Raw genomic sequence first — 19,513 nt, 5'->3', positions numbered from 1 at the left:
GATCAACAATCAGTTGTAGAACAAAATTATGTTGGACAAACATAGCGAAATGCACAAGAAACACAGGAGCAGATTTTAGCAAGACAAATAGCCTTCCTATTCTACACAGCCTAACCTTCCTGGCACCACCTGCCTTAGACCCTAATTGCACACAAGGAAAAACTCCTAAGAAAAAAACCTTGGTAGGAAAAAAATGCAAGAAACCTTTGGGCAGGCCAGGTATAGGTATAGGTGCCGGGGCAAAATAGTGACAGGATCATGGGCAATAACAGTGGCAAGAAAAAACAGAAAGAAGACAGGAAAGGGCAGAGAGAGGCAGCAAGCGGCAGAGAGGTGGGGCCAAGATCAGCACTAAATCTATGTAAATCCTATGTAAATACTGTCTAAGCTAAGGTGTCAATCCCAAGCTAAACGGTGCTAAGGTAGGTCGTATGATTATGAGAATAAATACGTTTTGAGTTTTTAAGTGAAAATTTCTACAGAATTAGCTTCCCTGACTGTAAGAGGTAGCTGATTCCTGAGATAGGGAGCTCGGTAGGAGAACGCTCTACTGCCTGCTGATTTTTAGGGACAATAAGGTAGCCAGCGTCCTGCGATCAGAGGCACGAGGGGGAATATAAGGGATGATGAGGTCGGATAAATATGATGGTGCAAGCCCATGTAACGATTTATATGCTAACAGTGGCACGTATGTGAGGAGGGGGGCTGGACCCAAATGCAGTGACCGGCTCAGAGAACTAGGGTTACGAAAAAAGGAGTTTAATGACGAAACTAGGCAAGAAACAAAACCAAGGCAGGCAAATCCAAAAGGCAAAACAAACCACAACCAGGCTGGCAGAACAAAGGCAAAACAGAACCAAACCTGGGTGGTGACACGGCAAGGCGATAGGAAAAGAAGTACTAAGTAAGTATTAGTATACTTAAATAAGTATATAAATAAGTATAGCATTGATTATATTAAGTATAATGACTGTTGGGGGAAATGTTTATCCTTTTTAATTAATTTGGTGAATGTTGTTTTCCAGCAACTTGTCCTGCTTCACATTTACATACATTCACACTGGGAGCTGACCACCACCCAATACCCATATATAGCCTATTGGTACAAATGTGTATGTGTATATACAGTATGTATGTATTGGGATAGATGGACTTCTATAAGATAAAGCTGCACTGTACCAAGGGACTGTCTCTGTTTTATTTCCGGATACTGACAGGAAACTGGTGGGGGAAAGCAGTGCATTGTGGAGGAAATATGGCAAAAGCAGTTCTTATGTCACTATTCATAATTCACAAGCTGGATGGATGTTAGATGAAGTTATAAAGATTTTCAGTGTTTCCGTCTCTACCTGACTGATCCAGAGTCAGGAGGAGCAGCAGGTTGGAGCTTCAGTTTCGTTTTCCCTCCGGAGCTCTTCAGGTTTCTCTTTCCTGTCCGGTGCAGTGAAACCCGGTTCAGCTGCCAGGCTGCTTCCCAGTCTGATCCGGATCAATTCAGATGATTGATCTTCTCCTCGGCTGCATCAGTTCACTGTTTTTTCTTCCCTTTGTTGTGTTCCAAATACAGTTATTATGATTATGATCACTACAACTAATATTATATAAAATTACAACACATCATTACTACAACTGAACATAATGTTGAAAATAATTGAAGATAATAGCACAAATAAAAAACTACAGAAGCAGCGTCTTCAGTGACAGATTTACAGTTTAGTTGAGAAAATGCAACCACACTTTTCCACAGGTCAGATCTCTGCAGCCGCTTCAGTGTGACAGTGTGATCCAGAAAGGGAAAACTATTAGGCTACGTTTTATATCATGACGTGCATTTTTGTGTCCAAATCCACTGTTAAAAACAAACTGTTGAGAAATAGGTGTTTGAAACCATGAAGTGACCTTTCAATGCAATAAAAGTAATAAGTAATAAAAATAAATTATTTTTGTCACCTGACATTTTCTGAGTGGAATCTTCAAAGCAATAAAAACAAACATAAATACACAGAATACACTGTTGTGGACTTGAAAATCCATTTTAGTCAGAAAACCTTAGCCTGTTTGTCACTGACCCATTTTGACAGTTTAATACACCGTCCTATGATGTATAAAGATATTAACCTGAAAAAACTGTAAACTGTAGCCTATTCCTGCAGATCAAACAGTGTGTAAGTTCATTGGGTTTACTCTCCACTACATTATCCATTAAAACAGCTTGGCAGCAGGACTATAGAGCCTCTAGATGTCACCAGAGAAAATAATAATAATAATAATAATAATAATAATAATAATAATAATAATAATAATACTCTATCTACATCCCTGTGTGTTTGCCAGTTCCATAAGGAAATACTGTAAAATGCAGCCCAGCTAATTCGCACCTGTCTCTCTCTCTCTGGTCACATGCAGTTTATTATGGTCCCGTGGAGATAAACACTGATGATGTCAGGAAAGTGAAACTTAAGGAAAGCGGACTAGAGTCTGGTATAAACATCTCGGGCTGCTGAAGTTCCGGGTCTGTCGTCCAGACTCAGGATGGGGGTTCAGGGCTTGTGCAGCTTGATCGAGGCCAACAGCCAGATCTACCAGGGTGTCCGCCTCAGGGACAGCCGGCTGGTGATTGACGGCTCCAATCTGTGCTACCTGCTGTATTTCGGCTCCGGTCTGGACCAGAATCACGGCGGGGAGTATGCTGCGTTTGAGGACCTGATCGGAAAGTTCGTCAAAGCCCTGCAAGACTGCCGGATCGAGCCGTACGTGGTGCTGGACGGAGGGACGGACATCACCGACAAGAAACTGGAGACCCTGAGGAGCAGAGCCGAAGATCGGATCCGGAGAGCCCACGCCGCGGCGCTGGGCGGGCGGGGGAGTATCCTGCCTCCTCTGGCCAAGAAAGTTTTCAAACAGACGCTGGTCCGGCTGGAGGTCCCGGTGGCCCAGTGCTTTGCAGAGGCCGACCGAGAGATCGCCGCCCTGGCCAGCGAGTGGGAGTGTCCGGTGCTTTCCAATGACAGCGACTTCTACATCTTTGACCTCCCAGCGGGGCTGCTGCCCACCACCCATTTCCACTGGAAGTCGAGGGGGCGGGGCTTCATCCGCTGTAAGAGCTACACCACCTCCAGCTTCTGCACCTTGTTCAACATCCAGCACCAAGTCCTGCCGGTCTTCGCCGCGCTGGCTGGGAACGACTACGTGAAGCTGCGGGAGGTGAGGCTGACCTCCTGCTGGGCGCGCTCCGCCCCGGCCGGCAGCGGGTCGACGGGTCTCCTGGAGGGGCTGCTCCGCTGGCTGAGGGGCTTCCAGCGGCCCGAAGAGGCCGTGGAGGCGGTGCTGAGGCTGATGGGAGACCTGAGCAGTCAGAGAGAGGCGGAGGTGCGGCAGGGCTTGTCTCTGGGCACGGAGGAGTACCAGCTCCCTCCCAGCGACCTGAGGCGGTTCTTCACTTACGGGACAGTGCCCCCCCTCCTCCCAGAGGCGGTGGGTCTGGTCCCAGACTGGGCCCGGCTGCCGCTCACCCAGGGCCGGCTAAACAGAGACATCCTGGACGTGCTGCTGCTGAAGAGGGTGCGCCTCGGCGTCATGGTGGACCACAGCAGTCTGCCCAGCGCCCACCTGACCTCCCGACCGCTCCGGCAGGTGATGTACGGGCTGCTGCTGGGCGGCGGGCGGAGCGCGCGGGTGGAGGAGACCGACAGAGAGGGCCTCCGGCTGGGCAGCTGCATGGTCCGTCCCGCCCTGCGGGGGGTCGCTCAGCAGCTCAAACTGGACTCACTAGATAAGGTAGGCTACATAACGCTTTCACATCCAGAATATAGACTTTTTTTCATTTATTTAACAATTACATAACATTCAGACATCGTAGATTTAGACTACAATTTACAATTTACAAAGGTAAAAAATGACAGACTAAAATCTAAATTAAAAATAGATAAATAAAATGAATAATAAGAAGGACAGCACTAAACAAAATTAAGTAGATACATTCTGTAATAATCCGTTGTAATAAGTAACAGTAGACATCCAGAATAGGCTAATAATAAAAATAGCCTATTGAGTGGTGAGTGGTGATCCAGCAAGAAAAACCTATTAGGCCTGGATTTCATGTCATGATGTGTGACCAAATTGGGTTTTTTTTTAAAGCAAAAGAAATAGTCTATGTGATATATGGAATTATTCTACAATATCTGTTTAATTAGAAACCTCTTTAATTTTATTGAAATGTAATTCATTTTTGGACTTTTTTTGTTCTAAAGTAAAAAATCAGATAGTGCAGCCACAGTGCAGTTACATTTAAATTTATTGATTTTCTCTTCTCTTTTTCAATTTTTCACTTTTTGCATCTGCAAAATTAACCCTATATTTGTATATATATGAAGGGTTTGGAGGCAAATTCAATTGGAATTTGTAATTGCTTCCTTAACTAGACCCGTTTCCTCCTGTCTGTCTTTTAGGCGTATGATTCTGTGAGTTGCTACTGTATGTTTTGTTTTATGTGCTTTTAATGTTTGCTTGTATGTTGTTTGAAATTCTGTATTGCTGCTATCTTGGCCAGGGCTCCCTCGAAAAAGAGATATTGTAATCTCAATGGGACTCACCTGGTTAAATAAAGGTTTAATAATAATAATAAAACATAATTTTGTGACCTTTCCTAAATGCAGTAAAAGCGCAGTAAACAATGAATGTAGGCATTTTTATAATTTTTTGCACCACCTGACATTTTCTGGGTGGAAAGATCAGAAATCTTGTTTAAAAATGTATTGATGCCATCTTAAACGTTATAAAACAAATATGCTGCTGAGCCGTGGTCTGACCCATACAGTGAATAGTTTTCTTTTTTATCTTTTTCACTGATCAGTGATCATGATGGCTGTCTAATAGCTGGACCATAAACACCTGTAGCCACACACTAATGGGGACTGCTGTTTGAATAGATGCATCACTTCAATAACATTTAGCACACATGCACGCGCGCGCGCGCGCGCACACACACACACACACACACACACACACACACACACACACACACACACATACACACAATGTTATGGTACCTGTGGGGTGGGGTGGGAATAATAAACTTTGTTGAATAATTTGAATTGTATCAGTCTCAAGTTCTCATTAACTATCCTCTGGATTATATTGTAATGTGCTTTCATTAGCTTGCTCTCATGTGACTTGGTAGATGTGAAAATGTAAGTTAATGGAGCATTACAGATCCACAACACAATGCTAGTGGTCTTTAAACACGAGAATGTAATATGTGTGCAGTCATGCACGTTTCATGTAGGATAGTTGGTTGTGTTGATCTTTACTCCATTGTTAAGATTTATGTTACCCTTTTTTCCAAGTAGACACATTACACTGTAAAAGAAAATATATATAACTAATAGAGAAAAGGATGGAAAACTTAAGCCTACATATATCAATAGTTTGTCACTTAGCATTTTCCTTTTTTGGTAAAGGTGGTTTAGTCTATTTTTACTGTATTCAAGAAAGCTCAACAGTGATGCCAAAGTCTGTAGAATTGCAGGAAATGCATTTAAAATTAGTAAATTTTTCTGGGGGAGGGCCCCCAGCCCCCTGGCCTTCAGTTGTCCCCCCCCCCAATATTATGAATACACAGAATACGTTGTTGTGGACTTGAAATTGGATTTTAAATCCATTTTAGTCAAAAATTTTGCCCTCTTTGAAAATGTTATTTGTCATTGACCCATTTACATCAGGTGGATACCACTAAAGATTTTTATCAGCCTAAAGGTGGTAAACTCTATTCCTGTAAGTAAAACAGTTGACATTTGGTGGAGGCTTTTATCCAAAGTGCCTTACAGTGTCATGAGTGCATTTTCAGTGGGAATTGAACCAATAGCACAGATATAACAACAAAACAACAACAATAATAATTTTATAACATTTTTCAAAACAAAATAAATAGGTGAATCTGTGTGAAAGTTATGATCTATTGATATCATCTATTAAATCTGCTTAAGTCATGGAGAGAAGATGAAGAGGAGAAGTTCAAGTAGTTTATTTTCTGTGGAGTGAATTGTGCTTCAAGATCCAGAAATATATAAGATAGGATTTCTACAATCAAAACTAAGAACTATAAATATTTTTGACTATCCATTGGTACCTCAGAAAAAAAGCCCAACAGGTTTTCACAAAAGTTACCAAACTTAGAAGACATTTTATATTTTTAGAGTCAAAATGTCCTAAATTGTTGAATCTGCATCTGTGAATCAAATTATATTTTTGACTTGGGTTGCATTTATTTGTGGATTTGTGAGACTTTTTGAGATGACAGCCCAACAATTTCCACTTCTTGTGGAAAAAATGTATTGACTTAATAATACAATTTTAGGGAAAAGTTGGGTTGTGGTCCCATTGACTTCATGGAGTTGGGCAGTTTGGAGTCTTTTTGGAGCCGTCCTCTAGTGGACGTTAGAGGAACTGCCGCTGCCATCACTTCAGTATTGGCTTAAAAACTCACCTGTGGTTTTGGCTGCTTGCTCAGCCCCGGCACCTCGCCACTGATGAGCTTTCTGCCAAGAAGATGGGCTCTGACTCTCTTGAATCCTCCAGCTCTGCCTCCTGTTCAGAGGATGAGTCTATCAGGTTTAGGAGTTCCTCAAAGTGCTCCTTCCACCGTCTGACTATATCCCCAGTTGAGGTCAGCGTTCTCCCGGCCTGCTGAGAACATCCTGGGTGATGTCCTGCCTTCCCCTCCTGAGTCACAGACAGTTTTCCAGAACCTCTTTGAGGCCGTCTGAAAGTCCTCCTCCCGCACCCGGGCTTTTGCTTCTGCAACTACCACAGCTGCAGCCCTTCTGGCCTGCCGGTTCCTCTCTGCTGAGTCCGGAGTCGCCCGTGCCAACCAGGCCCAGAAGGCCTCCTGCTTCAGCTTGACAGCCTCCCTCACCGCCGGTGTCCACCAGTGGGCTCTTGGGTTGCCGCCATGACAGACACTGGCCACAGCTCCTTCCAGCTGCTTCCACGACAGAGGTGTTGAACAGGGTCCATCTGACTCCATGTCCCCAACCTCCACCTGGATACAGGTAATGTTTGCTTGGAGGTGAGAGTTGAAATCATTCCTGACAGAGTCCTGTACCAGGCGTTCCAAGCAATCCCTCACTACACGTTTGGGTCTATCAGGTCTGTCTGGCAGCCTCTGTCGCCATCTGAACTAACTCATCATGAGATGGTGATCAGCTGACAGCTCAGCCCCTCACTGCGGGTGTCCCCAACATTTGGCCTCAGGTCTCATGAAACAACTACAAAGTCAATCATTGACCTTTTCCCCAAGGTGCTCTGGTACCATGTACACTTATGAGCCTCCTTGTGGTCGAGCATGGTGCTTGTTATGGACAATCCACGGCTAGCACAGAAGTCTAACAACACATAACTCGGGTTCAGATCAGGAAAAGCCATTCCTCCCAATGACTCCCCTCCAGGTATTGTATTCATTGCCAACATGAGCGTTGACATCTCCCAGTAGGACTATAGAGTCAGGTGGTAGAGCCTTCTCCAGCTCCCCACTCACCTTCTCTAAGAGAGCTGAATACTCTGAACTGCTGTTAGGCGCGTACTCGTAAACAACAGTCAGAGCTTATCAAGGTGCAGCAGCATAACAAGGTGCAGCCAAGGTCAGGAGAGTGTCCAGTCGGTGACATTAGGGTACATCTCTGCTGTTTGCAGATGATGTCATCCTTCTGGCTTCATTGGACTGTGATCTCCGATGTGAACTGGAGCGGTTTGCAGCTCAGTGTGACGCGGGCAGGATGAGGCTCAGTACCTCCAAGTCTGAGGTTATGGTCTTCTCCCGGAAAAGGGTAGCTTGCCCCATCCAGGTGAGAGGGAGCACCTGCTGCAAGTGGAGGAGTTCAGGTATCTCGGAGTCTGATTCACCAGTGAGGGTGAAGGATCATGAGATTGACCGTCGGTTAGGTGAAGAATGAGATTGCGGTTCCTTCGCATGATGGATGGCCCACGGAACTTGAATGTATAGGATGGTCCTTCCACAGTTTGCCATGGTAATTTGGCTAGTACAGTATCAAGTGGTGATTATGGAATTTTGCTATGGTGACAATGGAAGTCTGGGCATTAAGGCTGTAAAGTCACACTTGAACTGTGTAAATGAGTCTTTTAGCAAATTGTCAAAACTCAACTGACAGCTGGAGTTAGCAACGTAGCATTATCAAAAACTGTACTTAACAAAATTGTAGTAGATATAGCTAAAAGCTCATTTTCATCTGTTGTCCCTGAGTGGGATCTTAGGCTGTTTCAACAGAGAACCCAAAATAGTCAATCTGTTAAAAAATACACATAGGTTACACGATCAAGTACAATAACATACAAACAAACAAAAAACATTACAATATAATAATACATTTCTTAAGTGCTGTGTTGAGCAGAAAAACATCAATAGCTACCTTGGAAAACAAATATTCAAGATGATACTCAATTTTATTTGTATTCATCTGCTCTCCTCCTATATCTGAATATTGACCTCACTCCATATTTTTAAAATTCAGCAAATTCAGGTCACACAGTCACTCACTCATGGACGGTTTGCACGGAGCCTGTGCTTCGCCAGGTGGCCTCTAGAGCAGCGGTTCTCAAAGTGGGGTCTGGGGACCCCCAGGGGTCCGTGGCACTCTGCCAGGGGGTCCGTGAAAAGTTTTCAGATTCATTCATTTAAATTATCATGATATAAAATAAAGTTTTGTTTTAAATTTTTTTATTTGTATTTATTTATTTTTTTTACAAAAGGCTTCATAGTTCAACGAATAATATTTTATTTTTTAAATCTAAAATAGTTCATAGATTACGTTCTAATCTAACGAATCTATAAATTTAAAAGTCAAGCACGTCACCCGTTACCGTGGAAACACCAATAACTGGTACGTCAGTCAGAGAGCGCGTCCGGCAGCTAGCATGCTACGAAGATGGACAGATTTTTAAAACGACCGGTTACGGCTACAAATGAAGTACCGGGGCCGTGGTCGACACGAACAAATAAAGGCCGGCCCCAAATACAGGCCGGGGGAAAAAACAAAGGAAACAAGACTAGGTCAAAACCTAGTATATGGCTGGACCGTGTCCGTCTCCTCTCTCCGCCACTGTCCTCTCCACCGCGCCCACGGCCCGTACCTATCGGGGACACCCGGTGACGCGTCGGCGTCGGGACCCCGCCGAAATCTCGGCCGGATCACCGGGAACAAATCGGCGCCCGGCTATCGGCGCCAGCCGGAACCGTGTCCCCGGGAAACTCGAAGCGTCGGCAGCTAATACATCCATGGTCGGCAGTAAGCACTCGGCGCACCGAAACCTCCGTGCCGCCGACAGAACAGAGGGCTGTCAGGTGGACTGAGCTCGCGCATCGAAAAAAACGGCGATATAATATAATTGTATAGATTCTACTTTAGCTTCAGTTAGCTTCATCTTACATGCAAACAACGGTAGATACCGGTAAACTCCTGGTGCCTGTTATACATGTAACTGTAGTTTGTAGTAACGTACAAGTGCCACAAGACGGCTCGGCCGGCGTAAGACTCTGGAGCGTGCCGTCGTCAATTACCGTAATTATCGTAATGCATTGCAGTAACAAAAAAAACGGCTACCTAACGTACCCCAACAGAAGCAGATCAGAAAACAAGGAGGCTTCATACTAAAATATGAGCAAATATACTTATCAAACAGAGGGAATTAGAAATAAAGGCCTGTCTCTAATATAAGCCTGCTTCCAATAAAGGCCCGGTACCCTCTGCAGGAAATACGGTAAATGAAAAACAAAAAACAAAAGTAAGGAAATACGATGAGGAGTATCTCCAATATGGATTTATTGAAGTGGAAGGGAGGCCGAAATGTCTTATACGCCTGCAGTGTCTTGCCAATGAGGCGATGAAGCCAAATTGAAGAGGCGCCTCGAGACCAAGCATCCAGATTATGTTATGTTTTGAGAGGAAGGGCGAGGACTGCCAGCAACAACAACGGATGCTGAGCGTTACAAAACAAAGTCGTGGTTTGGGATTGTAGCAATGTTGCAGATGTTTTGCAATCTACTTGATACATACAGTATGTTGCAATGCAGGCATGTGTTCAGTTATAGCCTGCATTTATTTTATGATTAGACTTTTATCAATCATTACGTATGAACTAAGAGTGAAACACTTTATCTTGATATGTGTGTGTGTGTGTGTGTATGTTCTGAAATGCACTTAAAATTAACACTTTTCTCTTGATTTCCCTTTGATATTTTGTTTAGGTACAGTGTTACTTGCAGCTAATTGATTGATTGTTTTATGGGTATTCTGTGTTGAGATGGTGCAAATATTTTTAATACATATCTAATATCTTTCTAATACATTTCTCTTGTGTTGTTCTTTCACATAACTAAGACTATAGAAGTGTAAAAAATAGGCTACGTCAGATTATTCCAAGGGACATACTGTACATGTCAAGTCAAGTCAATTTTTATTTATATAGCCCAAAATCACAAATCAGAATGAGGGGGTCCCCGGTTTATTCTCTATCTTGTAAGGGGTCCTTGTCATTTATGCTATATTGCTAATGTGATCATCTGTTCTGTCCTGTCTTTTTTTACGTCTTGTTTTTAGCTCTGCGACAGCAGGGGATCTATGCTCTGTGGATCGCACGGTCGGTCGCTCTGTTCACCATTTCATGGGTCACATGGGTGAAAGTGTGCCGCAGGGAGTTAGACTGCAGACTCAATCGGAAGACCCGAGTTCGATTCCCAGCAGGAATTAAAATTGTCGCGGGGCTGTTAGACTCTTAGTCTTGTTAATGTTTGAACCTTTCATTGTGTCCTTTAAATTATAAAATAAAGTTGCATTGAATTTAACTCCCTGTCCTGTCCTGTGCTGTTCCTCCAGGCTGCACCCTCGCTGCGTCTCCGGGTGTTTCTGGAGGCTCTGGGGGTGAAGCCGGCCCGTCTGAGCGAGCTGCCGCCTCACCTGCGCCTCCCGGTGGCCGTTACCTGCTACTGGATGTGGGAGGCCAGCCCTTCTCCAGACCGCAGGCTGCTGCAGGCGCTGATGCTGGGACTGGTGACCGGAGAAACACAGAGAGAGAGCGCTGGGAGCAGTGGTAGGAGACACACACACACACACACACACACACACACACACACATACACACACACTGCAGGACACACATACACATAAAATGCACATTGATTTCACACGTTCTCAATTTCCAAAACATCTTGAATATGCATCATTTCCCAGAACTTTTCCTAGCCTGGAAAGCACAGTTTTCAAATTCCTCGAGTCTTTCTTCGACCTTAGATATACAGTATATGTAACCCCTTGGTTTGAAGACTCGGACAACTTCTCTCTCAGTCAGGCAGCTGCCCCCGTTTATTGCAAAACACACACTGGCAGAAAAAGAACAGCTCAGTCAAGTTCATATAATATTTCCTCATCCTTACTCCACTGCTCGCCAGAGATAAAACCAGGGGGCCGAAATAAACATAGTGTGATCGTATAGTGGAATACAGAAAAAAATAAGATAGATAGATAGATAAATATAAGACAATGGTAAGGAAAACACACATAAGACATTATACAACATTGTGGAACGCTTTGCCTAACCAATTTTCCTAATAACAAATAACAGTAATATAAAACAGGAAACTGACAATAAATTCTGATTATAACATACCTGGCAGAAAAAGAACAGCTCAGTCAAGTTCATATAATATTTCCTCCTCCTCACTCCTGTACATACATGTAAAATGAAAACAGTTAGTTACCAACTGACAACGGAAAAGACCGTTGGTCAGCTAAGCCACAGCTGAGATTTAACGAAAGTCCGTTGGTACTAAGCTAGCGATTTAGGATGGAGATCATTAAAAAAATAAACAGTATAGAAACACAAAACCAATTACAAAACACACACCATTGATATCATATCCACTGACATTTCTGAGTAACACAAGCTACTAATACAACATCTGAATAAACTGTGTGTGGTGTGTGTGTTGCAGCTCTGCGGTCTACCAGGAAACACTGTGAACAGAAGCCACATGTGGGCGTGGCTCACGCTTACACGCAATGGCAGGCCTGCATGAAGGACAGCATTCACCTGAACCAGCTGCTGGGCTGCCCGCTACCTGAACCCCACATCGCATGGTGAGACTCCACAACCAACCGCTATGCTCTCTACATGAAATACTGTACTACAATTACTAGTAGTATAAAGAAATATTATAGTGTTTGGGTGAAACTGATGGGTCATGTTCACAAAGCATGCCAGCCGCCTGAATTGAAAACTTGCAGTTACATTTAGCTGATAGTTCACCGAACTATCTGCTTAGGACCAATCAGGACCAATGTTCCCTACATTGGTCCTGATGCTGCCTGATATTTCTTTTTGATGTGGCCTCCAAATAATTTTCTGGTGATTTCTGCTTAATCTTTGCTCTCCATTCAAGAGCAACTAAATCCCAAACCCAAATCTGTGTTGATTTGCTGTCTGGGAAACCGGCCCAAAAACTACAAGATCAAATTTGGACTCAGTCTAAAGTATGGAGAGTGCCACACCTCGAGATACCCAATTGATGCCCATGATGCTACTGGCTGATGTGGTGTCTCTCACCTTCTGATGTTCACCAGGTTGTACCAGGGACCGTTGGTCCACCAGCTGGTCCACACGCTGAGGAAAAGGACGAAGCCCGAGCTTCTTCTGCCAAAGAAGTCCACAAGCATGAAGCTGTACCGAGCCCTGCTGTCCGCCGTGCCCCGGCGCCGGCCTCAGGAAACCACGGCCTCGTCAGCGGTGAGGAAGAGAGTAAAGCCTCCACGGCAGCCACAGCCTCCAGAAGATCTGACCGCCAGCCTGCAGCGGCTCTTCCTCCTGGACGAAGACGAAGAGGAGGACAAGGAGGAGTTGGCGGCCAGAGCGCTGAGCGCGGCGATAGCAGAGGAGGATCCGGGCTGGGATTTGGTGACAGTGAGAACTCGCTTCAGAGCCAAAGACCGAGGCCACCGGCCCAAAAACCCAGAACTCGCCAGTAAGAAGGAGCACAGAGAGTGGAGCTGAGGCTACATTCACAACTTTCTCCATTGTTTTAGTGCATGCTGATATGTGCTGAAAAACTCATCTGTCCATCTAAATGTCCCGTTGCTGTTGATTTTGGGCAGCCAAGCCTTTCTTGGTCCAAATCAGTAATGTCTATTTTAACTGAAAGAGATTTTTCTTATTATGACTGATGTAATCTAGACGCTGTTATTTATTTTAACAGAACATAACAGAAAACATTTGCAGGTTTGATTCCCACAGCTGTCCTGCTGTACTGTCAAAGTGTCCTTGGGCAAGACACTGGTCTGATTTGTCTCAAATGGTTTTGGATGCACTTGGATTTGTTTATATTCTATTTATAGCGGCACTTTAACTTTTTATTTTTAAGAAAAACAAATACATCAATCATTATTTAATTTAACAATTATGTTTTTGTTTTTCACTGTCTATAAATGAATGAATACATGAGATAAAACCTTTATTATTGTACTTAATTAGCTTAAAGGCAATGTTCAATCTATTGTAATATAGTGTGAAATTATATTTTTGATGGAGACATTCCATAAAAAGCAATTAAACTATATTATTAAAAGGGTCTGTAGTATCTGGTCCAATGCTGACCTCTATTGTTCAGCGATGTCATTACAACAACAAAGCTTGGCCGACCGTATCTTTTTTTCTGGTTTCCCCAAATTCAAACGTGTGGAATCTTTCTAAATAAATGGTAAACAGCATTGTCTTATTATTCGTGATGACAATTTAGTTCAGAATCATAAATAAAACATTAATCCTAGTATAAGAGTTGATATCCAAGTTTCGATTTGATTAGTCATCCCTGTTATTTTAACCTATTCACTGGTGTTAGGACCTGGAAAGGAGGGAGGGTTTGGTTTGTTCATCAAATGGAGTGCAGAGAAACTCCAAAGAAATACATTTGTCATCGTGTTGTTTTATTAGACTATATAAAGTCAGAAGTGTGGCCTAGTACAGAAAACCACAATTTGGGCCAACTACAAGGTAAGAAAGATGTGAAATTTAGCTTAATTCTATTTTCTTTCATAAGTATGTGGGGATTTGGTGACTTTGCTTAAAGGTAAATTTTATTTAGGTTGAAATAATGTCATCTATAAAATGTTGACACGACGTGGGTCTAAAGTATGGAACGCTGTTGGGGGCGCAAACCGCATTACAAAATACTTGTCGACACGGTAATTTATTACCTCTAGACATGAGCAAAAAACCCACGTTGAAGCGTCACTTTTGCCCGTGTCATCGCGTCTTCAAGCAGTTCAGCCAATGAAGTTCCTTATATTTGCATTTATTTGCATATTACTACCTTGACTTGGTCGCACATTTCAGAGCGTGTAAAAACGCTGTGTTATATTAATGAGCAAGTGATGTAGTTGTGACTACAGCCTTATGCCATGATTTATCATGCTTACATCTCTGTCAAGGCAGCTGGCATGGGAACTATGTCACCCACTATGTCAAAACAGGAAGCGGCACCAGTTTGTTGTTATTCTGGCCAGAATAACCAGAAAATAAGACTTCCAGTTTGGGCATTCAGCCTTCAAAAGAAAAGTGCAATGTTTGAAAGTAACGTGTTCTTTTTAACGTGTACATTTTTGCCCTGTTGACATGGTATAAAAATGCGTGTTAACAGGTGCTTTCGAACGCGTGTGTTTGATCTTCTCAATGTGGGTTTTGTGTTTGTGTCTAGAGGTAATAAATTACCATGTCGACAAGTATTTAGTCACGCTGTTTTTCACCCCAACGGTGTTCCATACAAAAGACCAACATCAGAAAAACTTTCATATCAGCCTCTCCACTAGATGTATCGACCTCCAGGACCAACAAGACCTGATCGACGTTGAAATGTTTGCTGGGAATTCACAAGTTGGATGGATGTTAGATGAAGGTAAAACATTTTTCAGTGTTTCCGTCTCTACCTGACTGATCAGAGACAGGAGGAGCAGCAGGTTGGAGCTTCACTTTCATTTCCCCTCAAGAGCTTTTCAGTTTCTCTTTCCTGTCCGGTGCAGTGAAACCCGGTTCAGCTGCCAGACTGCTTCCCAGTCTGATCGGGATGAAAATAACTGAAGATAATAGAGCAAATAAAAAATACAGAAGCAGCGTCTTCAGTGACAGATTTACAGTTTAGTTTAGAAAATGCAACCATCTTTCCACAGGTCAGATCTCTGCAGCCGCTTCAGTCTCACATCAGTGTGATTCAGAAAGGGAAAACTATTACGTCAGGTGTAACCTCTTACATTTACCACTTCTCATTGCAACTGCAAAATTAACCCCTTACATAATGTATACTCATTATTAGACTTTTTAAGATCTTTTGGTTTCTCTATGGAGAAATAGGTGCTTGAAACCATGAAGTGACCTTTCCTATGAAATGCAATAAAAGCAGCATAAACAAAGTAGCTATTTTTATTTTTGTCACCTGACATTTTCTGGGTGGAAAGATAAGAAATCTCGTTTAAAAATGAACCGAAGCCATCTTCAAATCAATAAAACAAATACAAATACACACAATCCATTTTAGTCAGAAAACCTTAGCCTGTTTGTCACTGACCCATTTTGATCACATCATCCATTAAAACAGTTTGGCAGCAGGACTATAGACCAATTTGGAGACATCACGGTTACGTCACTGCAGTTCGCATCGCGGTGGCAGAAAAACAGAGGAAACAAGTAGAGGGAAACGGGCGAGATCCCCGGAATAAGGGAAAAAAAATGTCTTGTTGTGCCGTTGGATGTCAGAATAGAAATGCAAAAAAAGATGACCTTCATTTTTATAGAATACCGTCATCGAAGACGCCCCTTTGAAGTGTTCGCCCTTTGAAGTTCACCCTTTGAAGCTAAACGCAGACGTTTATGGTTGCAAGCCATTAAACGGACAGACTGGACTGATGAAATCATCCGGAATTCTCGACCCTAACCTGCGATGATTAGCCTACATTAGAGCATGAATTGGATGTAAACAATAGATCTAGATAATATTCACATATGCAATTCATAGAAGGCATACTGTATTAGCCCTACAGTTACAGCATGAAGTAATATTTAAGCCTATAACTAGAAATAACATTTTTACATACATCCTAGATAGTAGTAGCAGCAGTAGTTCTAGTGATTTACATTGTTCTAGCATACATTAAACAATGAAAAAGAGTTAATACTAACCCAGCCATGCAAGTGCAGTTCGCCGTCAGTATATAGTTGTTTGACTTGTTTATAATAGCCCACGTCTTGTATAGCTGTGTTTTATGTCCTTGCCGCTGGCTAGGCAGTACGTCAGTCCATAACACACAAAAATCATTCGACAAATCTCGGTATTCAAGGTCCTGGACATGACTGCAAAGTACAAAATTGTATGCGTCAAGAGATTTGTATGCCTTGAGTTTTTCTTTCGTATAGACGCTGGGTTTTTCCACAAGGTATGGCCACTGTAACCTTGGCCATTTAGTTGGATCCTTGACCCATTGACCCGACAGTGAGTACGGGTCAGGAAACCTCACCCCATTGCTAAGGGTTAGCTTGTTAGTGTAAGACAACCTGTCTTCTGCTGGCAAACCATTAAAATAATTGGAGAAGGCGTGATGATCCATATTCCTATGTTGTAAATTGACACCTGATACCGCTAACTGTCACTTTCTGCCACCAGTTCGGCTCCGCCCAAAAAATACGTCATCGCTGTTTACAAACACAAAAAAGCAGACTTAGTATGGCACCATTGAATATGGCATTGCTGCTAGCGACTGTTGTTTGATAGTAGTGACAATGATTTGTTTGACATAAGTATGGAGATGCAATGAAGTTAGTGTTAAATCAAATGGTTGAATACTTTTCTTTTAATATTATGGGCAGAGATTTCAATTGTCCTGTTGGCAACAGGTGCAGCTTCTTAATTAGAGGCAACAAGGCACTGCACTAGTGACCGGCTGCTGATTTCCACAGCATCTTTAGTTAAGTGTTTGAATAGCATTCCATGTCTAACAAATGTATGCAGCTGATCTACATACTTTGAGGATTTATATTGGGAAGGTTGGCTTTTTTCTTGTCAGGTATGAGGAAATTGTACTTTTTACTGTTCAGCAGGCTTAATGAGCGTACCTTGGCTGTTTGGATTCCTTGTGAGAAAATCATTACTTAACACAGCCTTTCCGTGTCAATGTCTTCTTTTTTAAAAAAGAAAATAGCAGCACTTTAACTCCTGAGCCACTTACCATTATTGCTGTTAATAAATTAGGGCAATGATTCTTGGCCCCAGCCCCGTGTACCAATGTTAATGTGGCTAAAAAAACAGTTTCTGTCTGCCAGTTTAACTCGGAGTAGCTCAGGACACCTGGGTTCAAAAATTGTGAGCTATCTCTTTTAACTAATGTCTATGCAACCAATAAACACTCTCTCCAAAAACTGCTTGAAGAACACTTCTTACATCAGTTTTTGTTTTCTGATACAGTGAATACAGCAAGTTCTGAGATGGTGGATGCCAAAACCTTTTTTCATGTGAATTTATGTGCAATAGCCTGTAAATGTTCTACAATCCATTACGAATAACATAGCTTTAAAAAAGTAAGGTTGACATCCCTGCACTGGACGATTGGTATAAGGAGGTACTGAGAATACTGACCTACACCCTTCATGACAATGTCGAGGGATTTATTAAGATATGGCAACCAGTCTTGGACACGGTGGACCCCTCTGGACTGAACTTTGTTCTACCTAATTAACAACATTGGAACGGACTACAGCATACCCTAGTGATTTGAATGTAATTATGTCAGTCTGGTGGTGTGTGTGTGTGTGTGTTTTTTTTGTGGAGTTTTTTCTGTTTGTTGTGTATCATGTTTGTAAAGTTGTGACTCCTGCTGTTTTTGTTTTTTGTTAAGGTAGTTCAAAAAACTATGGAAAAAAGTGGTTCTGTACATATTCCGAACTGGAAGTATATGTAATTGTTGCCGGAACACCAATAAAAAATAAAAAAAGTAAGGTTAGTATCAAGGGTTTATAAGGGATGGGTTGGTTCCTGCGGAGACACCAGTAATTAAGGCAGTGGTTCCCAAACTTTTTCTGTCAGGCCCCCCTTTTATGATATAGGAACATTTTCACATTTAAAGTAAAATTAACTTCAAATTTTTAAATTGAACTTAGCAACAGTGCAACAACTTAGATTTCCCCACTTTTAACAGCAGGTGCTCTCAAACTGAATTAGTGTGCAAGAAAAAAACAAATCCTACATATCAAACAGTGACTGATGTGGGCTTACTGTCTCGTCATACTTCCTTACTTTTACCTTTTTATCAGTCGTTTTGGTTGCGTTGTCGGCTGCGTTCATATAGGAAGTTCACTTTCACTCACTTTATTGACAAGGAACTGGCGGCTCACGACTGTATGTTGACGTTCCCAAACAGCCCAATGGACAGAAATCTATCTGTCAAATATTGTCTGTTTTCCGAAGGATCAGTGTGGCCGCAGCTAGTGGAATTTAACGCATGCGCCGTGGGCCTGCAGGATCTGCACTTGTTTTAGATGTTCCACTAACTTTGACAAACAGTTGACCTGCAGCTGCTTCTCTGCCTTTGCTCATTATTCCCTCTGAAATAACCAAACCACTTTAACACCAGTGTTTAGTTTTCACCTGTGATTTTCTCTCATTAATCTGATAAACAGAAACTGATCCGTTGGAAAACGGACAGAATTATTGACGGATATATTTCTGTCCGTTGGGCTGTTTTGGAACGTCAAGGTGGGAGAGGCAGAAATACAGCTTTGCTCATAACGTTATGACAAGAAAAAACAATAAACAGTATAAAAAATTAAATAAGAAACTGCCTCCAGGCTCCAGTCATCCCAACGTTACACCAGGCTTTCTCCGTTTTATCTTTGTTTTGGCCGTTTTATTTTTGTTTTGGTCGTGCCGTTTTTTCTGTTATCGCTGCTATTTTTTCCAAAACGTAGGTTGGCTAAACGGACGGTGATAAATCCATCCGTCCAGAAAAAGTGGACTGGGTTGAATTTTATGTCCGTCAAAGCGGATGGAAATCTGACGGACGCGTCGTCCTGACCGGACAACGGACAGCTGTCATTGAAAATGAAATGAGGAGACGGACAGTCAGTGTGGCCGCGGCCTTACCGGTTTGAATGGCAATATTCACCTCCGACGTCCCGTCCTCTGTGTCCAGAAACCATTTGGTATGGGAACAGACAATGTGTCGCAATTGAAATCATCCTGTCAGACGTTCACTTTCACTTCAGTCTGTTCTTGAAGCCCCAGGAACAGCTCAGCTCTGGGCTGTGCGGCGGTTTTGGCGTAGTGGCCAAGCTCGGAATTGCAAGTCACGTGCCGCCATGGGGCCCAAAAAGACTTTTCTCCATAGAGATACATTAGAAAAGAAACGCCTGTAAAACTCCGGAACATTTTTTCTGGGCATTGCGCAAAGTCAGAAAGGACTCTTTGAATTAT

At 42.7% G+C, this 19,513-nt stretch overlaps 1 protein-coding gene across 1 annotated transcript; it reads left to right on the top strand.

Annotated features, from left to right (window-relative positions):
* Positions 1–2,442: 2,442 nt before the first annotated feature.
* On the top strand, positions 2,443–13,769 carry LOC139918713 (single-strand DNA endonuclease ASTE1-like). Its single transcript, XM_071908144.2, has 4 exons — positions 2,443–3,777; positions 10,887–11,100; positions 12,002–12,146; positions 12,630–13,769. Exons 1-4 carry the CDS (start codon positions 2,533–2,535, stop codon positions 13,054–13,056), a joined length of 2,031 nt encoding a protein of 676 aa, XP_071764245.2. The 5' UTR covers positions 2,443–2,532; the 3' UTR covers positions 13,057–13,769.
* Positions 13,770–19,513: the final 5,744 nt, after the last annotated feature.

Source organism: Centroberyx gerrardi, chromosome 12 (genome assembly GCF_048128805.1).
Source record: "Centroberyx gerrardi isolate f3 chromosome 12, fCenGer3.hap1.cur.20231027, whole genome shotgun sequence".
Taxonomy (NCBI): Eukaryota; Metazoa; Chordata; class Actinopteri; order Beryciformes; family Berycidae; genus Centroberyx; species Centroberyx gerrardi.
This window is presented reverse-complemented; position numbering and strand designations above follow the sequence as displayed.

Coding starts and splice junctions, on each gene's coding strand:
- LOC139918713 (XM_071908144.2), top strand. CDS start 2,533: ATGGGGGTTCAGGGCTTGTGCAGCTTGATCGAGGCCAACAGCCAGATC. Junction 3,778..10,886: donor AACTGGACTCACTAGATAAG/GTAGGCTACATA, acceptor CTGTTCCTCCAG/GCTGCACCCTCGCTGCGTCT. Junction 11,101..12,001: donor AGAGAGCGCTGGGAGCAGTG/GTAGGAGACACA, acceptor TGTGTGTTGCAG/CTCTGCGGTCTACCAGGAAA.